Source organism: Rhineura floridana, chromosome 5 (genome assembly GCF_030035675.1).
Source record: "Rhineura floridana isolate rRhiFlo1 chromosome 5, rRhiFlo1.hap2, whole genome shotgun sequence".
In the NCBI taxonomy this organism is placed as follows: Eukaryota; Metazoa; Chordata; class Lepidosauria; order Squamata; family Rhineuridae; genus Rhineura; species Rhineura floridana.
The window spans coordinates 186,396,859-186,415,746 of record NC_084484.1 but is presented as its reverse complement, the minus strand read 5'-3'; the positions used below and the strand labels follow the sequence as shown (position 1 = coordinate 186,415,746).

Genomic DNA, 18,888 nt, shown 5'->3' with positions numbered 1-18,888 from the left:
GGGGTGCTCTCCTTTGTGTGCTGTGTGTCCCTGTGGCACCAAGGATCTCACACCAAGGATCTCTGACCGACTCCCCACACACACACATACCTACATACTATGTGCCCGTTGCTGGGAACTCGCACCACACTGCTATAGGGCTGCATTTAATTTCCTTTGGACCAGCCTATCCCTGCGCTGGCTTCTCAAGCAGATGGCGCGTTGCTAAGCCAGCCATCAAGCATTTCCGTTTTGCTTCATTTATTTAGTTTAAAAGTTTTTTATTCTCTGCAATTCAGCCTGCAAAGGGGTTTTAGGATGCAAAGAAATATGGTTTGCTGTCAGTGTGGCTCTTGTTGCAGTGGTTCCCAAATCACTACAGTTCGAACTGCATTTGGCAACATTTTATTATCTGGAGCTGAGCAGGCGGGGGGGGGGAGAGAAGAGAAGCTGTGGAGTTGCTGAGGCACAGAATGTGAGCTGCAGCTGTCACTGGATAGCATTCAACCAAAGAACATAGGAAGAGCCTGGCTGCTGGATCAGACCAAAGGCCTGTGATCCTCTTTATCAGTGGCCAACCAGATGCCTACTCTGCAGTGGTGGCTGGTGGCTCCATGTCAGCAGAGCAGTAGAATCCACTTCAGGTTTTGGTCCGAACTTTCAAGGTGCTGAAAGGACTATGAAAGTTCGGACTAAAACCAGGAGCGGATTTCACTGCCCCACTGACATGGAGCTGCTAGCTGCTGCTGCTGCTACTGTGGGAAGCCCACAAGCAGGCCCTCAGTGCAAATGATGGGGATTTTTTATATACAAACAATAAGCAAAATATATTCTTTTATAATGCTATAAAAGTTTATAATATTTTATTAGTTTATTCGCCAGCTAGAAACTTTTTCTCGTTGGAGCTGTCTTCCCTGACTGCGCTGGCATGTACGGTACAGCTTGAACTCTATAAGATAACACAGAACACCGTACTTGAACATCTCTGTGCTCTCCAAGACGTAGGAAGGATTGTATTAACTGGAATATTTAGCTCATAGTGAAAATGTACTGTTATGTGAAGTACTGAACATTGCCAAATTGACTAGAACATAATGCAATACCTATGCAATGTCTATGTCATACCTATGCAATACTGATGTGTAAACTCCTGATTCGTTAATCCTAAAGTCTTTGTCCTGGAATGTATAAAAACCCAGGCAAGCAGTGCCATGGTGCAGCTCTCCACCAACATCATGGGAAACTGACCTTGCGCGCGTAACAAATAAAGGCCTAACTTGGCTGCAAGCCTGTGTCTTCCGTTTCATCTAGGATCCCGGTCCAATGAATCCCAAAAATTCCCCATCTCAAAGACAGTGCTCTTCCTTCTGTGGTTTCCAGCAACTGGTATTCAGAAGCCTAGCACCTCCGACTATGGAGGCCGAGCATAGCCATTGATAGCCTTCTCCTCCATGAATTTGTCTGACCCTCTTTTAAATCCATCCAAGTTGGTGGCCATCACTGCCTGTTGGGGGAGTGAATTCTGGCCTGTGCATCAACCCTCATTGATCCTTCAACCCTAGTTTCTTTTGCTCTGTGCAACCCAGCGGAACAGAAGGGAAAAAAACAATCCATGGCACAAAACCATAAACCCAAAACTTGTAACTGAAACAAATACACTGGTTTATTGATGCACAAAACTTTAATGGTATCATAGGACTGATAGAAAATAAAACAAAGGTAATACTGGAATTACAGCAACTTAAAGTAACTAAGAAAATATCTTAAAGCAATGTGTATATATATAAAATTAATGATGAGATGCATTAATAGTAAAATAATAAAAATGTTGACTAGTAACATTAGATCTGCTAAAATAAATGTTCAGGATGAATAATACGTTTTCCTCCAAACTCCCTCCAGCCCAACTACACGCGTGTTTCAGCTCTGAGTTTCCTAGAATATTAGATAAGAGAGACATGGTTACCTATGAGTGGGCAGGCCTGAAGGTTGGGCAAAGCTGCAAAAGCAGGAAGCGAGGCAGGCAGAGGCCAGCAAGAAAGAAAAGTAATTCAAAGGCAATCCCCCCCACGGCCCAAGAAGATCTAACTCGCCCAAAATTTGAATACCTTTTACACTAACCAGCAAACTGGATCAGCAGGTGGGAATTATCCAGTAAATTTACATTAATTACATTAATTGGCTCCTACTGGGAGAAAGGGCAGGAATGAATGAATAAATAAATAAATTTCAGTGAGTGTGGGTGGACCCTATAATACATGTATTGTATGTAGAGTACGAATTATCATAATCTGCCTGGGAGGGACACAGAGCAGAGCACCTGAGGGCCCTGCATTTGTGATTTTCCATACGGGCATCTTTCACCTTTGACCCAGTCTTTTTGGCTTGCATTGATACGTCATGCCTTTAGACTGTCTCTTGTGGTTTGTCCACACTTAGCTCTATGCCAGTTATTATCTGGAGCTTCTCTCGCTCAGAGCGGGAAGTGACAAAGCCAGCACAAATCCAAGGAGCTTGCAAAACTACAGACACAGACTGAGCCAAAGTTTTGTCCATTTTGTGGTTCATCATGGCTGCTCAGTCTGCATGTCCACTTTTAACATGACTGCCCTATGCAAGCCTAATAGGCACGGAATTAACAAGTTAGGAAGCTGATCTGGCGTAGAGTAGTTGAAAAAGGGGAAAGTTCAAATGAAACAGGGTAGGAAGAGTTTGTGCACGCCTCACTCCCCAACACGGACAACTCACATCTCCTCAATTTTCCTTCTCAGGCAATAAAGGGGCCGTGGGAGTCTCTTTCATGTTCAATGGCACATCCTTTGGGTTTGTGAACTGCCACCTCACTTCAGGCAACGAGAAGACAGCCAGGTGAGTACTTTCCCCCACCTGTGAACTGTGAACTCTTTTGAAGGCCTTCCATTTCCAACAAGCTTTTTTTAACTGGAAGCTTTTATCCGTAATGGTTTTGAAATTGTTTTTATACATGAAATAGTTTAATATAAGTTTTATTGCTGATATTTTTACTGTTAAATCACTTCAATAGGAAACAGCTGAAAAAAATGAAAGGCAATATGTAAATAAATTTCACACTTAAAAAACCGCAAACAACCCAACAACGATACAAAGCCAGTTTCTTCATCTTCTGCCATGTGCTCTCATTTCCCACCATCCAGGAGGAACCAGAATTACCTTGACATCCTGCGCCTCCTGTCTCTGGGAGATAAGCAGCTCAGCTCCTTCGACATCTCGCTCCGCTTTACACACCTCTTCTGGTTTGGGGACCTCAACTACCGCCTGGACATGGACATTCAGGTGAGGGGGGGAGTTGACTGCTTCTGGACCATGAACATCTATGGGGAGGGAGCAGCGCTCATCCTTGGGACTTGTGAAGTAATAGATAAGGCTGTGCCCCTGAGCATGTACAAAGGGCATTTCCATAGGCACAACCTAGGCCCTGCTCATCTGAGGACCAACCAAGATATTTTTGAAAGGGTGGTGGTTGGCCCTGAGTTTAGGGGGAATAATCTTCTGGCTGTCTCCACTGTCAGAGACAATTATGGCTTTGAATGTGAGTTGCTGGGAATTGCAGGGGGGGAAAGCTCAGTTGTTGCACTCTGGTCCTGCCTTCAGACTTCCATAATGAGTCTCTGGTTAGCCACTGTGGGACAGGTTTCTAGACTAGAAGAGCCCCTTTCTCCTGATCCAGCAGCCAGGCTCTTCTTAGGTTCTTCACGGCTCAAAAGTTTGGGTTCCAGGCTGTTCTTGAGGTTCACACCGTGCTCTGTGGTATCTTTTTATTCAGGAGATCCTCAGTTACATCAGCCGCAAGGAGTTTGAGCCACTCCTGAAGGTGGATCAACTCAACCTCGAGAAGGAGAAACACAAGATCTTCCTGAGATTTAGTGAGCAGCTGATCTCTCTCTCTCTCCCCCTCACCACGTGCACCCTTTTCTCTCTTTCTCTAACTTTAGGAGTTGTGTGTGTGCATTTGTGTGAGTTGCATCCTGTGTCCTCAAACCCAGCCTTGAGTGGGGCACCCCTATGAAAATGGCAGAGCTTTAAATAACTTTGAAACACATTATATATATATAATATCCAATATATATATTGGATAAGCCCACAGAAGATGGGTTATTCCCTTGCTTGCTAGCACCCATAATAGCCCAAGGCGTAACCTACAGAATCTATTGCCCAGTGGCAGCTGGTAGTAGCTAGTGGTTTCCATGTCAGTGGGCAGTGGAATCCACTCCAGATTTTGGTCTGAACTTTCAAGGAGCTGTCCGAGATGCTGAAAGCCCCACTGACATGAAGCCACAAACCACCACTGCCATTTCCACAGGACAGAGGGAGAGGAAGATCAAGCTGAAGTGTGGCAAGTCAACTGTGAGATAAAAGGACTTTGTTAATAATAGGGAATAATATTTATTATTTAAATAGTCCTTTTTTTCTAAGGCTTCAGATGATTCATTGACATTATCTCAGTAACTTTTGTAGCTGCCCTGTCAAGGAGGCCTGTCCTACTGTCCTCTGCTCACAGGTGTGGGGAGAGGAGATTTGTGGTTGAGCTGAGATTTGAACTGACAGCTTCAGGCCTTGCACCTCATTGTTATTTATTTAGACAAGTGAAAGGATAGCTTCTTAAAGCAGCCGGTGCAAGTTTAAAATGATAGTATGACTGTACTGCAATAACCATTTCCAAAAAAATGCAGCATAAAACAGGAATGGCAGAAAGTATTGTGCCAGATGGATGCAGCAGTTACATTCTGATGTCATAATAAACTATGATTGATTGTGACTGGGAGAAACGTCCCCCTGGGCTTTCACACCCCACCTCTTCTGGTGTGGGAGCAAGGGGACTGAAAGCTTTTGCTTTTGATTAAACCCAGTTTAGTGCCATGTCCAAACATCAATCCATGGTTAATTCTGACCTCGGTTTGTTGAAACAAGCCATCTTCGTGAACCACAGTTTGGCTTGTCGCAGTTAAGGTTAGCCACAGTTTGCTGGTTTCCACAGCACAGCAAGCTGTGCTTAATCAAAAATGTAAGGAAGAGCTTCGAATTTCCTCTTTATAGCTGTAGCGCATGAGTCTGGGGGTGAGACTAGCCCTCTTCTGAATATCTGAATGCAACAAATGAGTGAACGCTCCAAAACCTAAAAGTCCTGGGAGAATAAGAAGGTCTTTGCTTATTGCCGAAAAGAAATCAAATCCCTCTTCCCAGGGAGGGTGTTCCGAAGTCAAGGTGCCATAATAGAGGAGGCTTTGCTGTGTATGGGCCACCACCTGTTTGGATGGTGTGGGGCCTCAGATAAGTCTCTGAAAATGATGTTAGCAACTGGGCTGGTTTGAGTGGGCATTCTGTCCCCCCTTTAATTCAACTTTTATGTAGGACTATTTTTTCTAATTGGTATATTCGTTTGTTGTTATGTGCCTTCAAGTCAATTACGACTTATGGTGACCCTATAAATCAGTGACCTCCAATAGCATCTGTCATGAACCACCCTGTTCAGATCTTGTAAATTCAGGTCTGTGGCTTCCTTTACGCAATCAATCCATCTCTTGTTTGGCCTTCCTCTTCTTTCCCCAACATTACTGTCTTTTCTAGTGAATCATGTCTTCTCATTATGTGTTCAAAGTATGATAACCTCAGTGTCATCATTTTAGCTTCTAGTGACAGTTCTGGTTTACTTTGTTCTAACACCCAATTATTTCTCTTTTTCGCAGTCCATGGTATTTGCAGACCTCTCCTCCAACACCACATTTCAAATGAGTTGATTTTTCTCTTATCTCCCTTTTTCAGTGTCCAACTTTCATATCCATACAGAGTCTGAATGATCCTGACTTTAATGTTCAGTGATATGTCTTTGCATTTGGGGACCTTTTCTAGTTCTCTCCTAGCTGCCCTCCCCAGTCCTAGCCTTCTTCTGATTTCTTGACTATCGTCTCCACTTTGGTTAAGGACTGTGCTGAGGTATTAATAACCCTTGACAAGTTCAATGTCCTCGTTGTCAACAAATGAAAACTCACGAGGATTTTTGATATTAAAATAAATAGCAAAAGAGCAAATCACAGATGGAAAGACAGGTGAAAAACAGCATGTCTATATCCACTTGGAAGCAGAAGCAACACCCGACCTCTTAACGCCAAGTAGCCTTTGACAGATGGCTAAAATGTGGACGTATACTGTAGTCCTAAGGCTTGTCCTGTGTCAACTTATGAGACAGAAGAGGAGTCTTTTCTGTAAAAGGGAACAACTTGGGTTTGAGACCGGATCCTGCCTGTCAAATAGATGCCCCACACTTTGCTTCATCCTCCCTTGATCTAGGGAGGCTTCCTGTCTCTTTATCTCAGTATGCTGTTCAAACTGGAGGAATATCTCGCTTTTTGGGGTGGTCACACCTTGCTTGAGTACTCTCTCTCCCTTTCTTAAAGCAAGGCTCTCTTTGGCGCTCCTGGAAGCTGTGTCAGGGTTTGATAATGAACGTGTTGGGGGAGGGGGGTCCCTTTGAGCTCATCCAGCCTCTGCTTTCCTTTCGCTTTTCCCAGGCGAGGAGGAGATCACCTTCCCTCCCACCTACCGCTACGAGAGGGGCTCCCGGGACACGTACGTCTGGCATAAACAGAAGCCCACCGGGGTAGGTGTGTTCAGCCCAGAAGGGCAGCTTTCTTGGGGGGGTGCCATGGGGGCAGCTTGCAGATGGCATCAGGGGGGCAGGAAGTGTTGGGCTACTGGTCCAGGAGCAGAGTTCAGTTTGCAGTCTGTCCGTAGGAACATGGAAACTGCCTTGTAGTGGGTCACACTCATCTAGCTCAGTATTGTCTACACTGACTGGCAGAGGCTCTGCAAGGTTTCAGGCAGGGGACATTTCCGGCCCTACCTGGAGATGCTGTTGGGGATGGAACCTTCTGCATGCAAGGCAAGCACTCTACAGCGGCCAAGCCCTGTCCAGTTTATGCATGGATCTTTTAACCAAAAAGCCTCAAAAAAAGCATGAATGAATGGTGGGGCTTTTCACATTGTTCCCTGCTGTTGCCCCACATTGGGATCGGGGGCTCTGTGTCCTGGTCCTTCCAGGCCCCACGCGTGGCTTCTCATCCACATGATTTGGCCCCAGGAAAGATGGACTCTGGTGGGTCCTTGCTCTTCTTAAGAAGGGTGCCACTTGTGGAGCTGAAGCCTCTGCCCCCAACTTGCCCCCACTGGGGCTGTTGCTTGTCTTGCCACAGTTGCTAGCCAAGGCTTGGGGGCACCAGCTGTCAGCTGGAAGGGGCTGGGGGCCTCCCAGAGGCTCACAGCTCCAGCCAGAGGGGCTCGGAAGGTCTGACCTGTACGTGGCCTGCAGAGTCTCTACCCAAAGGCCTCCCCTGAATGCCAGGGTTCCCCCCTGGGGCTGTGAGGCAGGCAGGAGTAAGACAAGGGACAAATGTGATGGGGCGGGAGGTGGGGATCCTGGCCCACTGGGCCCCAGCTGACTCTCCCTTGCCTCCTCCCAGGTGAGGACAAATGTCCCCTCTTGGTGTGATCGCATCCTCTGGAAGTCTTACCCAGAGACCCACATCAATAGCAACTCCTATGGTGAGTCCCTTGCGGTGGTGGTGGCTGGCAAATAGCAGGATTTGATCACTGGCAGCTCAGGGGTGTGTTTGGTTCCCATCCTGACCCTGGAATATTCTCTTCTGTCTCCTCATAGAGCCCTCTCTGTTCCCCTGGGCTGTTCCAGGCAGGGCAGGAGGGAATGGTGGGCTTCTCGGCCAGCCTCCTGCCTCCCCCCCACCCAATTCAGTGGTTCGCTGGCAAAAGAAGGCCCTGCCTGCACCTTCCATGTCAAGCACTCTTATCCCACTTTAAAAAGAATCCCCAAAGAATCCTGGGAAGTTTCTGAAGGGTGCCGAGAGTTGTGAGGAGATCCCTGTTCCCCTCACAGAGCTGATATTCTTGGTGTTGTTTAACAGCCAGTCCTTAGGGAACTCCGGAAACAGTAGCACTGTGAGGGGAATATAAGGGAATTGTGTGAAGTATTGGCTCCCCTCCATTTGGCACTGGTTGGGCCTCATTTTGAGTGCTGCGTCCAGTTCTGGTCTCCGCACTTCAAGAAGGATGCAGACAAACTGGAACAGGTTCAGAGGAGGGCAACAAGGATGCTCAGGGGACTGGAAAGAAAGCCCTATGAGGAGAGACTGAAAGAACTGGGCATGTTTAGCCTGGAGAAGAGAAGACTGAGGGGAGACATGACAGCACTCTTCAAGTACATGAAAGGTTGTCACATAGAGGAGGGCCAGGATCTCTTCTCAATCGTCCCAGAGTGCAGGACACGGAATAATGGGCTCAAGTTGCAGGAAGACAGATTTTGACTGGACATCAGGAAAAACTTCCTGTTAGAGCCATACGACAACGGAACCAATGACCTAGAGAGGTAGTGGGCTCTCCGACACTGGAGGCATTCAGGAGGCAGCTGGACAGCCATCTGTCGGGAATGCTTTAAGTTGGATTCCTGCATTGAGCAGAGGGTTGTACTGGATGGCCTTATAGGCCCCTTCCAACTCTATGATTCTATGATTCTATGAATAGGGGTCTCCTAACAACTCTTGGCACCCTTCAGAAACTACACTTCCCAGGATTCTTTGAGGGAAAGCATGGCTGTTCAGAGTGGCGTGATACTCTGCTGTAAATGGAAGGTGCGGATGGGGCCTACGGTTCTAGATCCTGCCGCAGGCCTAGGATCTCTCGCTCTCTCTTTGCCAGGATGCACAGATGATATCGTGAGCAGCGACCACTCCCCTGTCTTTGCAGCCTTCGAAGTTGGAGTCACATCCCAGTTTGTTTCCAAGAAAGGTACTGGGGAATGGGTGCTTGTGGGTGTGTCCCAGCAGAGGACTTTACCCAGGCCAACAGGGCGAAAGGGCTGCGTCCATTCAGCATTGCCCGCTTGTCCCTGACTGGTTGCTCTCTGGAGGGTGAGGGTGCCTGCAAGGCCTGCCCCTCCAGTGCAACCTGCCCTCCTCTCCCTCTAGGTCTCTCCAAGTCTTCCGATCAGGCTTACATCGAGTTTGAGAGTGTCGAAGCGATTGTGAAGACTGCTAGCAGGACCAAGTTCTTCATTGAGTTCTACTCCGCCTGCCTAGAAGGTCTGTCTGTCTGACTGTGTGTTGGAGGGGGGGAGGGATGGCCATGCGGGCTGCTGGGAGTTGTGGTCCAGAACATCTGGAGGGCGTCAGGCTGGTGACGAGCTGGCGTCTGGTGTCGCCCGAAAGGCAGCCTCCTGGGTCACAACTTCAGACGGAAGTAGCTCTGAGGGGCAAAATAAACCACTGGAGCCTTTTGGTGCAAGCCTCGATCTCACTTTCTGTCATGGGCTGTCTTCCTGTTGATTCCACATCCCACCCCGCAACTTTGCCCTGCCAGTATTTGGCGGAAACACCGTGTTATCCAGAAGGATCTTTGAACGCCTCAAGATGGCTGGACATCCAACCCCAGAGGCAGGCGGCATCCTTCTGGGTTGTGGGGCTTTCCCCGTGGTGGTGATATTGTTTCAATTTACATCCTGCTCTTCCTCCAGGCCAGCAAATATATCAATGGTTTTAAAACATTCTGACAGCAGTTAAAAACATTATCTCAGCCAGTGATTTCAGGGTTGCTGGGAACAGTGTCTGTCAGCCATCAAATGCCTGGGCAAACAGGAATGTTTTTAAATTCCTCCTGAAAGCCAGTCCTCAGGGAGACAGGCACACCTCACCAGGGAGGGCATTCAGCAGACAGGGAACTGCCACCAAGAAGGCCCTGTTATGGGTCAATGCCAACCGGGCAGCCCACGGTTGCTCTTTTCCCTCACAGGTCACCTTCACATCCCTAAAGGAGCACATTCGCTCTTTGCATTGACTGCTTCCATCTTTTGAATACATCCACACTAGCGATGGACAATTATCAGATTTGCCATCGGATAATTATTTTTGATATTGTCCATCTTGTGGAGAGAATTTTGAAGTAGCAACTCTCCGCATCTGGTTTTTGAATCATTCTTCTTTTTTCTGATTCATTTTTTTAAAATTTGCTTTGAAATCATTGATAGTGTGATACTTTTATTAATCTACTTTCTATGTGAGCTCTTCAAATGTGTATTCTCTTTGACTGATATCAGTAAAGTGTTGATTGTAACTGAGAGATAGAAAGCAGCGGGGGGAATGATGTGTTGATTGCTTGGCTGCAACAGGGAAGACACTGACTTGATTATCTGCCTTAATCTGCTCTGCAATGCACTTGAACAGGCATGTAAACAGGTAATAATTACAGAGTTCAGAATAAAGATCGATACCAGTGGAGACTCATGAATAAATACAGATTATAATATTGATAATTCTCTGCAAAGCAAAAACAAAAATGGAGGAGATCGAAAAAATGAAAAGATATCGGAGGAAAAAGGAATCAGATAGTTAATGACCACTGAGGGCTACACTTAAAAACAAAGTGTAAAAAAGGAGAGGATTCCATCCCTAATCAACACCAGACATTTATTCCACTTTAAACAGTCATGGCTTCCCCCAAAGAATCCTGGGAAGTGTAGTTTTTGAAGGGTATTGAGTGTTATTAAGAGACTCCTATTCTCCTGACAGAGCTCCAGTGGCCGGAGTGGATTAACAGTCAGCCCCTCTTAGAATCATAGAATAGTAGAGTTGGAAGGGGCCTATAAGGTCATCAAGTCCAGATAATCAAGTCAATGCAGGAATCCAAATCTTCCCAGAGAGTTCTGGGAATTGGAACTCTGTGATGGGAATAATGGTCTCCTAACAGCACACTTCACAAACTACACTTCCCAGGATTCTTTGGGGGAAGCCATGACTGTTTAAAGTGGAATAAATGTCTGGTGTGGATGTGGCCTTTGTCTTTTGTGCTAGGGGCTGTGCAGTGTGTGAGATGGCTGCCCACAAAGGTAGCTGGGTGTTGTTGGTGTTTCTGTGCTCTCTCTCTAGTATCCCAGTATCATCCAGAGTCATGGAATGCTCATTCAAAACCTCATTTCAGCCCAGCAGAAGCGTGTGGGTGGCTCACTGAACTTGCAGATGACTCGGACACAAAAAGGGTTGCTTCAGCTGACCAGAGCCACAATGTGGCTTAGTGCCTGTAGCGTTCCGGTCTGAGACTTTTCATGAGCAGAAAGCAGGGGTGTGGGTAACAGGAGAGTACATTCCCCCTACTCCTGCACAGTTTGTTATTATTTATTCATTATTTATTTTTGTTATTAATGTTATTATTAATTATTATTTATTCATTATTAAACTGAGAGCCTGGCTGGGAGTCCAGAGTCTGTGAGTTCCAATCCTCTCTCGTGTCTCCTGGGTGTAAAGGGCCAGCTAAAGATCACTCCCCACAGTGAGTGGCTCAGGGGTTACGTGCCCTGCCACCTGTGCAGCCGTGGGCAAGCTGCAGAGTCCCAAGGAGCCCAGTTGCCCCCCAGCTGGCAGTTGCGGACAGGGAAGGGGCTGGCTTGTGCAGCTGTGGCAAGCTGAGCAGGCCCTAGCCATCTGGGGAGGACTAGCTTCAGAGGGAGGTAATGGGGAACCCCCTTTGAATACCGCTTGCCATGAAAACCCTATTCATAGGGTCACCATAAGTCGAGATTGACTTGAAGGCAGCCAATTTCCATACCGCCCATTTAAAGGTAAAAGGCCTTCTCAAGGCAATGTGCAAAATAAAAATATGAAATATGTATATATCACAATTAACTGAAATGCCAGCATTAAAATAGCATTCCTAATCAAGAAAAAAAACATTGGTATCAGTTAAAATCCTAACTGTAAGCATCAGTATTTGTACGTGGGGACATTTTCCCAGGTAGAGCTTGCTCTAAGCTGGGATAGGGAACGTCTGGGGCCTTCTGGATGTTGCTGGGTGCATCTTCCCTGGCTTCTGGACATCCTGGCTGCTGGGAGATGGGGTCCCACAGCGTCGGGAGGGCCACAGGATAGCCACCCTTTCTCTAAGTGGTTGAACACCAACAAGGGACCATCCTTCCTTCAAAGCAGAACAACTCTGGGCAGGTACTGAGCCTTCACACCCAAGAGCTTGTGTTAATAGTATTTTATTTATATAATTATTAAATTTGTATCCCGGCCTTCCTCCTAGAAGAAGCCCAGAGGTGCCCTTCTCACACTGCTTAGCGTTTGCTCGTGTGAATGCAACAGGAGACCAAATCCATAGCCTTTTACTTCTTGTTTCCCCCTCTCTTTCCCCAGAATTCAAGAAGAGCTTTGAGAACGATTCACAAAGCAGCGATAACATCAACTTCTTAAAGGTGCAGTGGTCGTCCCGGCAGCTGCCCACGGTAGGCCAGCGCTTCCCCTCTTCTGTGGCTCCCCCGCCCAGCAGGCCTCAGTTTGCAAGGGGCGGAGGGAGCAGAAGTGGCAACTCTGTGGGGGCCAGGACCAGGGCGACCAGGGACAGAGGCCGAGGGCAGGGGCCTGGGGACCTGTAAGGGCAGGGCAAGAGAGTAGATTTCTCACATGTGCAGCTTGCCAGGCAGGGCAGAGAGGTGTGCTCCATCGGACCATCCTCTGGGGGCCAGTTCACACATGAACAGGTGAATGTTGCTGGATTCCTCCTTGCTAAACTACTCTGCTCTTGGCAGCTGGTGTCAGCAACAGCAACAATAAAAAGGAAGCCAGGGCCTTGGGAATCTGCTTGCCTTGGTCCTGTGTCTAGAAGCCAGGCAGGCAGGAGCCAGGTGAATGTACCTGGGGAGGGAGTTCTGGAGCTTCAGGCCCAGCACAGAGAGGGGCCCATGATCGCCCTCCACCACTGTTCACAGACAATTGGAGGACAGGAGATATAAAGCAAGGCTTCCAAGAGAGAGCACATAAGGACTTAAGAAGAGCCTGTTGGATCAGGCGAGTGGCCCATCTAGTCCACCGTCCAGATCTCAGTGTGGCCAACCAGATGCCCAAGCGAAATCTGCAAGCAGGACCTGAGTGCAAAGAGCACGCTTCCCTCCTGCTGTTTCCAGCAACCAGTATTCAGAAGCATCGCACCTCTGACTATGGAGACAGAGTATAACCATCGTGGCTAATAGCCATTGATAGCCTTTTCTTCCATGAATGTGTCTAATCCTCTTTTAAATCCATCCAAGTTGGTGGCCATTATTGCATCTTGTGGGAGCAAATTCCATAGTTTGATTATGTGCTGAGTAAAGAAGTACTTCCTTTTTTCTGTCTGGAATCTTCCAACATTCAAGCTTCATTGGATGTCCACAAATTCTAGTATTATGAGAGAGGGAGAAGAACTTTTCTCTATCCACTTTCTCAATGCCATGCATAATTTTATACACTTCTATCATGTCTCCTCTGACCCGCCTTTTCTCTAAACTAAAAAGCCACAAATGCTGCAACCTTTCCTCGTAAGGGAGTCGCTCCATCCCCTTGATCATTTTGGTTGCCTTTTTCTGAACCTTTTCCAACTCTACAATATCCTTTTTGAGGAGAGGCGACCAGAATTGTACACAATATGCCAAATGCGGCTGCACCATTGATTTATATAATAGGATTATGATATCTGGAATTACCAGCATAGAATATGCCTTTTTCACAGCTGCCACACACTGAGTTGACATCTTCATTGAGCTATCCATGATGAACCCCAGGTCTCGTTCCTGAACTGTCACTGCCAGTTCAGACCCCATGAGCATACATGTGACATTAAGGGGGCTTTGCTTCAATCTGCATAACTTCACACTTGTTTACATTGAATTGCATTTGCCATTTTTCTGCCCATTCACTCAGTTCAGTGAAGTCCTTCTGGAGCTCTTCGCAATTCCCTTTTGTTTTAACAACTGTGAACAATTTAGTATCATCAGAAAACTTGGCCACCTCACTGCTCACCCCTAATTCTAGGTGATTTTTGAACAAGTTAAAATGCACAGGTCCCGATATGGGAGTAGGTGTCCAGCTATGTCAACAGTAGGGAACCTTCAGCCTGTCTGCGTTATTAGGCTTGTCAGGTCTACACCTAACCACGGATGCAGGGCAGGTAAAGACATGACTGGTCTGAAAGGGTTTTTTGGAGGTGCTGCATCAGCTAATTGGTGATATCTGCAAAGTCTTGTACACGGCATTTTGTGTAGCATTTTACCCACAGCCACTTGTTTAGGTTCACTTTTCTTAGACAAAGAGACCATGAACCTTCTGCATTATTATTGACCACTTTTTGTCCCAAAGGCCAAGCAGAATATTCAAACATAATATACAATACGGTATAATAAAATGCCACAGATCAATCAGCAAGCAAACTGATAGAAGACAGCAGAATTCACAACACCAGAGGGCCAGATGAAAGCCTCCCCAATCTAGTGGATTAAAGACTGCTCCTCCCCCACCTGCATCCCACATACTTAGGGACTAGAATCTTGAACAGGCAATGAGAAATACTTGTCTTGGGGTGGAGGGAAGCCACTGGTGTTCAGCTTTGTTTCCCACGTCTATAACATTTGATTAATTTTTTTATAGAATCATAGAATAGTAGAGTTGGAAGGGGCCTATAGGTCATTGAGTCCAACCCCCTGCTCGGCGCAGGAATCCAAATTAAAGCATCCCTGACAGGCGCCTGTCTAGCTGCCTCTTGAAGGCCTCCAGTGCTGGAGAGCCCACCACCTCCCTAGGTTATTGGTTCCATTGTCGTACTGCTGCAACTGTTAGGAATTTTTTCCTGAAGTGCAGTCAGAATCTGTCTTCCTGCAACTTGTGCCCATTATTCCGTGTCCTGCACTCTGGGACGATTGAGATGAGATCATGGCCCTTGTTAACACATGTTTCTGTTGGGAACCTGAGTGTGTGAACCTGCCACTCATGTGTCCCATTAAACACACCTCCTTGAGAGGAGGGGGATCTTTTGCTAGGGATAAACCAAGCCTTTGCCCTGAAAAGTGCATAAACAGTATTATTATTTATTATTATTTATTAAATTTATATACCGCCCGACTAGCAATAGCTCTCTGGGCGGTGAACATAAAATAGCATAAAAATACAATGAATAACAAAATAATACTAAAATACAATACAATAAACATTTTAAAAATTAAATCAGTGTAATTTAAAATGCTTCAGAGAATAGGAAGGTTTTGACCTGGCGCCGGAAGGAAAGCAGAGTCGGCGCCAGGCGTACTTCCTCAGGGAGACTGTTCCATAGTTCGGGGGCCACCACTGAGAAGGCCCTAGATCTTGTCATCACCCTCCGGGCCTCCCTGTGAGTTGGAACCCGGAGGAGGGCCTTCGTAGCAGAACGTAGTGCACGGGCCGGTTCATATCGGAAGAGGCGTTCCGCAAGGTATCGTGGTCCCGCACCGTATAAGGCTTTATAGGTTAATACCAACACTTTGAATCTAGCCCGGAAACATATTGGCAACCAGTGCAAGCTGGCCAGAACAGGTGTTATATGCTCGGACCGCTTGGTCCTTGTCAGCAATCTGGCCGCCGCATTTTGCACTAGTTGTAGCTTCCGAACTGTCTTCAAAGGTAGCCCTACGTAAAGTGCATTACAGTAATCCAAACGTGAGGTTACCAGAGCATGTACCACTGATGTAAGGTCCTCTTTACTCAAATAGGGACGTAGCTGGGCTACCAACCGAAGTTGGTAAAACGCATTCCTAACCACCGAGGCTACTTGAGCCTCAAGTGAGAGGGAAGAGTCTAAAAAGACTCTCAGACTACGAACCCGGTCCTTTAGGGGGAGTGTAACCCCGTCCAGGACAGGGTATATATCCACCATCCGATCAGAGAACCCGTCCACCAACAGCATCTCAGTCTTGTCTGGATTGAGCTTCAGTTTGTTAACTCTCATCCAGTCCATTGTCGAGGCCAGGCGACGGTTCAGCAAATCGACTGCCTCACCTGAAGAAGATGAAAAGGAGAAGTAGAGCTGCGTGTCATCAGCATACTGATGACAACGCACTCCAAAACTCCTGATGACCTCTCCCAACGGCTTCATGTAGATATTAAAAAGCAGGGGGGACAAAACTGACCCCTGCGGGACCCCATATTGGAGAGCCCGCGGTGTCGAGCAATGTTCCCCAAGCACTACCTTCTGGAGACGACCCGCCAAGTAGGAGCGGAACCACTGCCAAGCAGTACCTCCAACTCCCAACTCCGCGAGCCTCTCCAGAAGGATACCATGGTCGATGGTATCAAAAGCCGCTGAGAGATCAAGGAGAATCAACAGAGTTACACTCCCTCTGTCTCTTTCCCGACATAGGTCATCGTACAGGGCGACCAAGGCTGTCTCAGTGCCAAAACCGGGCCTAAAACCCGATTGAAATGGATCTAGATAATCAGTTTCATCCAATAGCGCCTGGAGCTGGCCAGCAACCACCCGTTCCAAGACCTTGCCCAGGAATGGAACATTCGCTACTGGCCTGTAGCTGTTAAAATTGTCTGGGTCGAAGGAAGGTTTTTTCAGGAGTGGTCTCACCACTGCCTCTTTCAGACAGCCCGGGACCACTCCCTCTCGTAAAGAGGCATTTATCACTTCCTTGGCCCAGCTACCTGTTCCATTCCTACTAGTTTTTATCAGCCAGGAGGGGCAAGGATCCAGTACCGAAGTGGTTGCACGTACCTGTCCAAGCACCTTGTCCACGTCCTCGAGTTGAACCAACTGAAGCTCATCCAACAAAACAGGACAAGACTGTGCTCCGGACATCTCACTAGGATCTACTGCTATAACTTGAGAGTCTAGGTCCTGGCGGATACATGAGATCTTATTCTGGAAGTGATCGGCAAACTGATTACGGCGGGCCTCCGATGATTCCACCGTGTCCGGAGGGTTTGAATGGAGAAGCCCCCGGACAACTCGAAAGAGCTCCGCTGGGCGGCAAAGAGATGATTTAATAGTGGCAGCAAAATGATGTTTTTTAGCTGCCTTCACTGCTCCTACATAGAGCTTAGTCGAAGCACTAACCAGCGCATAATTGTATCCGTCGGGAGTTTGTCTCCATTTCCGCTCAAGCCTCCTCCTATCTTGCTTCATCGCTCTCAGCTCCGGAGTATACCATGGAGCTGTATGAGCTCTACACAGGAGAGGGCGTGCAGGAGCGATCGTGTTTACAGCCCATTTACAGTGTTTACAGTATGTGTATAATTCAAGAAACGCAGGTCCAAGCCAGACTAAAGTGAAGCTTTTTTATTGAGAGAAAAGAGAAGAATAGCTTTACAAAATTACTGGGTGCGTGGCAGCATTAATCAATAATATCCTAACCCATCCATAACTTTAAACTAAAGAGATAAAAAGTCCCTATTGCTGTAAGGAGTGACAGGTAGAAGATATTACCTATCCTAGGCCCAGGAGTGGGCCGTGGAATACAGCTGAAGTGATGTGAAGGAGCTCTGACCAAAAAACAGGAAGGAATCTCTTGGTCTCAAGGTTTGCACCGAGACACAGACTCCCTTCTCGTTCTGTGGCCTGCAGTCCTGCACCGCATTCCTTGAGAGCGTAGTTACACTTGCTGGAGCTCAGAATCGCCTTCTTAGGTCTCCAGCCCTGCTCTTAAATACACTTTCCCTCTTACAAATCAATGTGACAAGGAGGGGTCTTGGTATGAGGTGATCTCACGTTGTGTGCATATTTCTTGCTGACACTCAGGAAAACTAAGGCTACTGTCTAATGCTGTCTTTAAACAATGGGATTGTTCTGCTGGGCATGAGGGAAATTGGCCAAAAAAATGAAATAACATTTAATTCAGGGTCTTCACATTCCTCCCAAAGTGCCAAAAGATGGTCCTTCCTTCTTGTCCTCATTTCACAGCATTTAGGAAGGCACGACAAGTCAGAAAACGGGGTGTGGGGTGGGAAATGTAGTCCAGAGTACTCCACGGCCTTCCAACCCCTTCGACTCCAAATGAACCAAAGGGGAGGGGGGTTAGCCTGAGCCCTCCTAACACCCTCTTCTGTGTGACAATTTGTATTTGTAAAAATGTTTGTACCACCAGCATTAAGAAAAAAAAATCATGGCAACAAACTGCATAATTTCAACAGTAAAATTACATTCATGAAACAAGTACAAAATAAATAGGTAGATCAGATTAGTACGTCAGCATGGCAGGATCACCTATCAGAGAAAGCCTGGGTGAACGGGTGATTTTAAACAGGTGCCTAAATGCCAGTACTGCTGGTGCCTGCCAGATGTTCACAGGGAGCGCATTCCAAAGGGCAGGTGCCACCACACTAAAGGCCCTGATGTTAGTTAATATGAGGTGCACCTTGGGAGCATATGTCACTGCTAAGAGTATCTCTCTCAAGGATCAAAATGACCAGGCAAGGGTATACAAGGTAAATGGAGATATTATCTGAGTATCTGCCCTCAAACGGTCAAGACTCCCATTGGACTCACCATGCCTTTTTTGATTCCTCTGCCTGCAGCTGAAGCCTATCCTCTCTGATATTGAATATCTCCAAGACCAGCACATTCTCTTGACTGTCAAATCTTTGGATGGCTACGAATCCTATGGTAAGCAGCTGAAAGGTTCTGTGTGTGTGTGTGTGTGTGTGTGTGTGTGTGTGTGAGAGAGAGAGAGAGAGAGAGAGAGAGAGAGAGAACCAGGCAACAGCCCTAAAACTGGACTCTAGTATAAGTACACCGGAGAAAACAGGAAGGCTCCTGCATTGGCCTTAAAAGCATGTCCTGTTCTGTCCATCTGCAGATGTACTGCAGTCTAAATTGGTTGATCACTTTTAAGACTCATTTGGTTGATCAATTAAGGCCACATCTGCACAATAGCTACAATTCCCAGAGTGGTTTAATGATTAATCTCTCTTCCCAGGGAACTCTGGCAATTGTAGCTTTGTGAAGGGAATAGCAGTCTCCTAACAACTCCCACCACCCTTAACAAACTACAGTTCCCAGGATTCTTTGGGAGAAGCTGTCACTGTTTAAAGTGGT

The 18,888-nt window shown here is 47.0% G+C and overlaps 1 protein-coding gene across 2 annotated transcripts in view; it reads left to right on the top strand.

Moving 5' to 3' along the window:
* INPPL1 (inositol polyphosphate phosphatase like 1) overlaps positions 1 to 18,888 on the top strand; it is a 105,845-nt gene that overhangs the window by 72,990 nt on the left and 13,967 nt on the right. For both annotated transcript variants that reach the window (XM_061629165.1, XM_061629164.1), the window contains 9 exons: positions 2,751 to 2,847; positions 3,153 to 3,291; positions 3,782 to 3,881; positions 6,525 to 6,613; positions 7,473 to 7,554; positions 8,722 to 8,811; positions 8,991 to 9,104; positions 12,207 to 12,295; positions 18,369 to 18,456. In XM_061629165.1, coding sequence (XP_061485149.1) covers positions 2,751 to 2,847; positions 3,153 to 3,291; positions 3,782 to 3,881; positions 6,525 to 6,613; positions 7,473 to 7,554; positions 8,722 to 8,811; positions 8,991 to 9,104; positions 12,207 to 12,295; positions 18,369 to 18,456 — 888 coding nt within the window. The remainder of the gene's footprint in view (positions 1 to 2,750; positions 2,848 to 3,152; positions 3,292 to 3,781; positions 3,882 to 6,524; positions 6,614 to 7,472; positions 7,555 to 8,721; positions 8,812 to 8,990; positions 9,105 to 12,206; positions 12,296 to 18,368; positions 18,457 to 18,888) is intronic.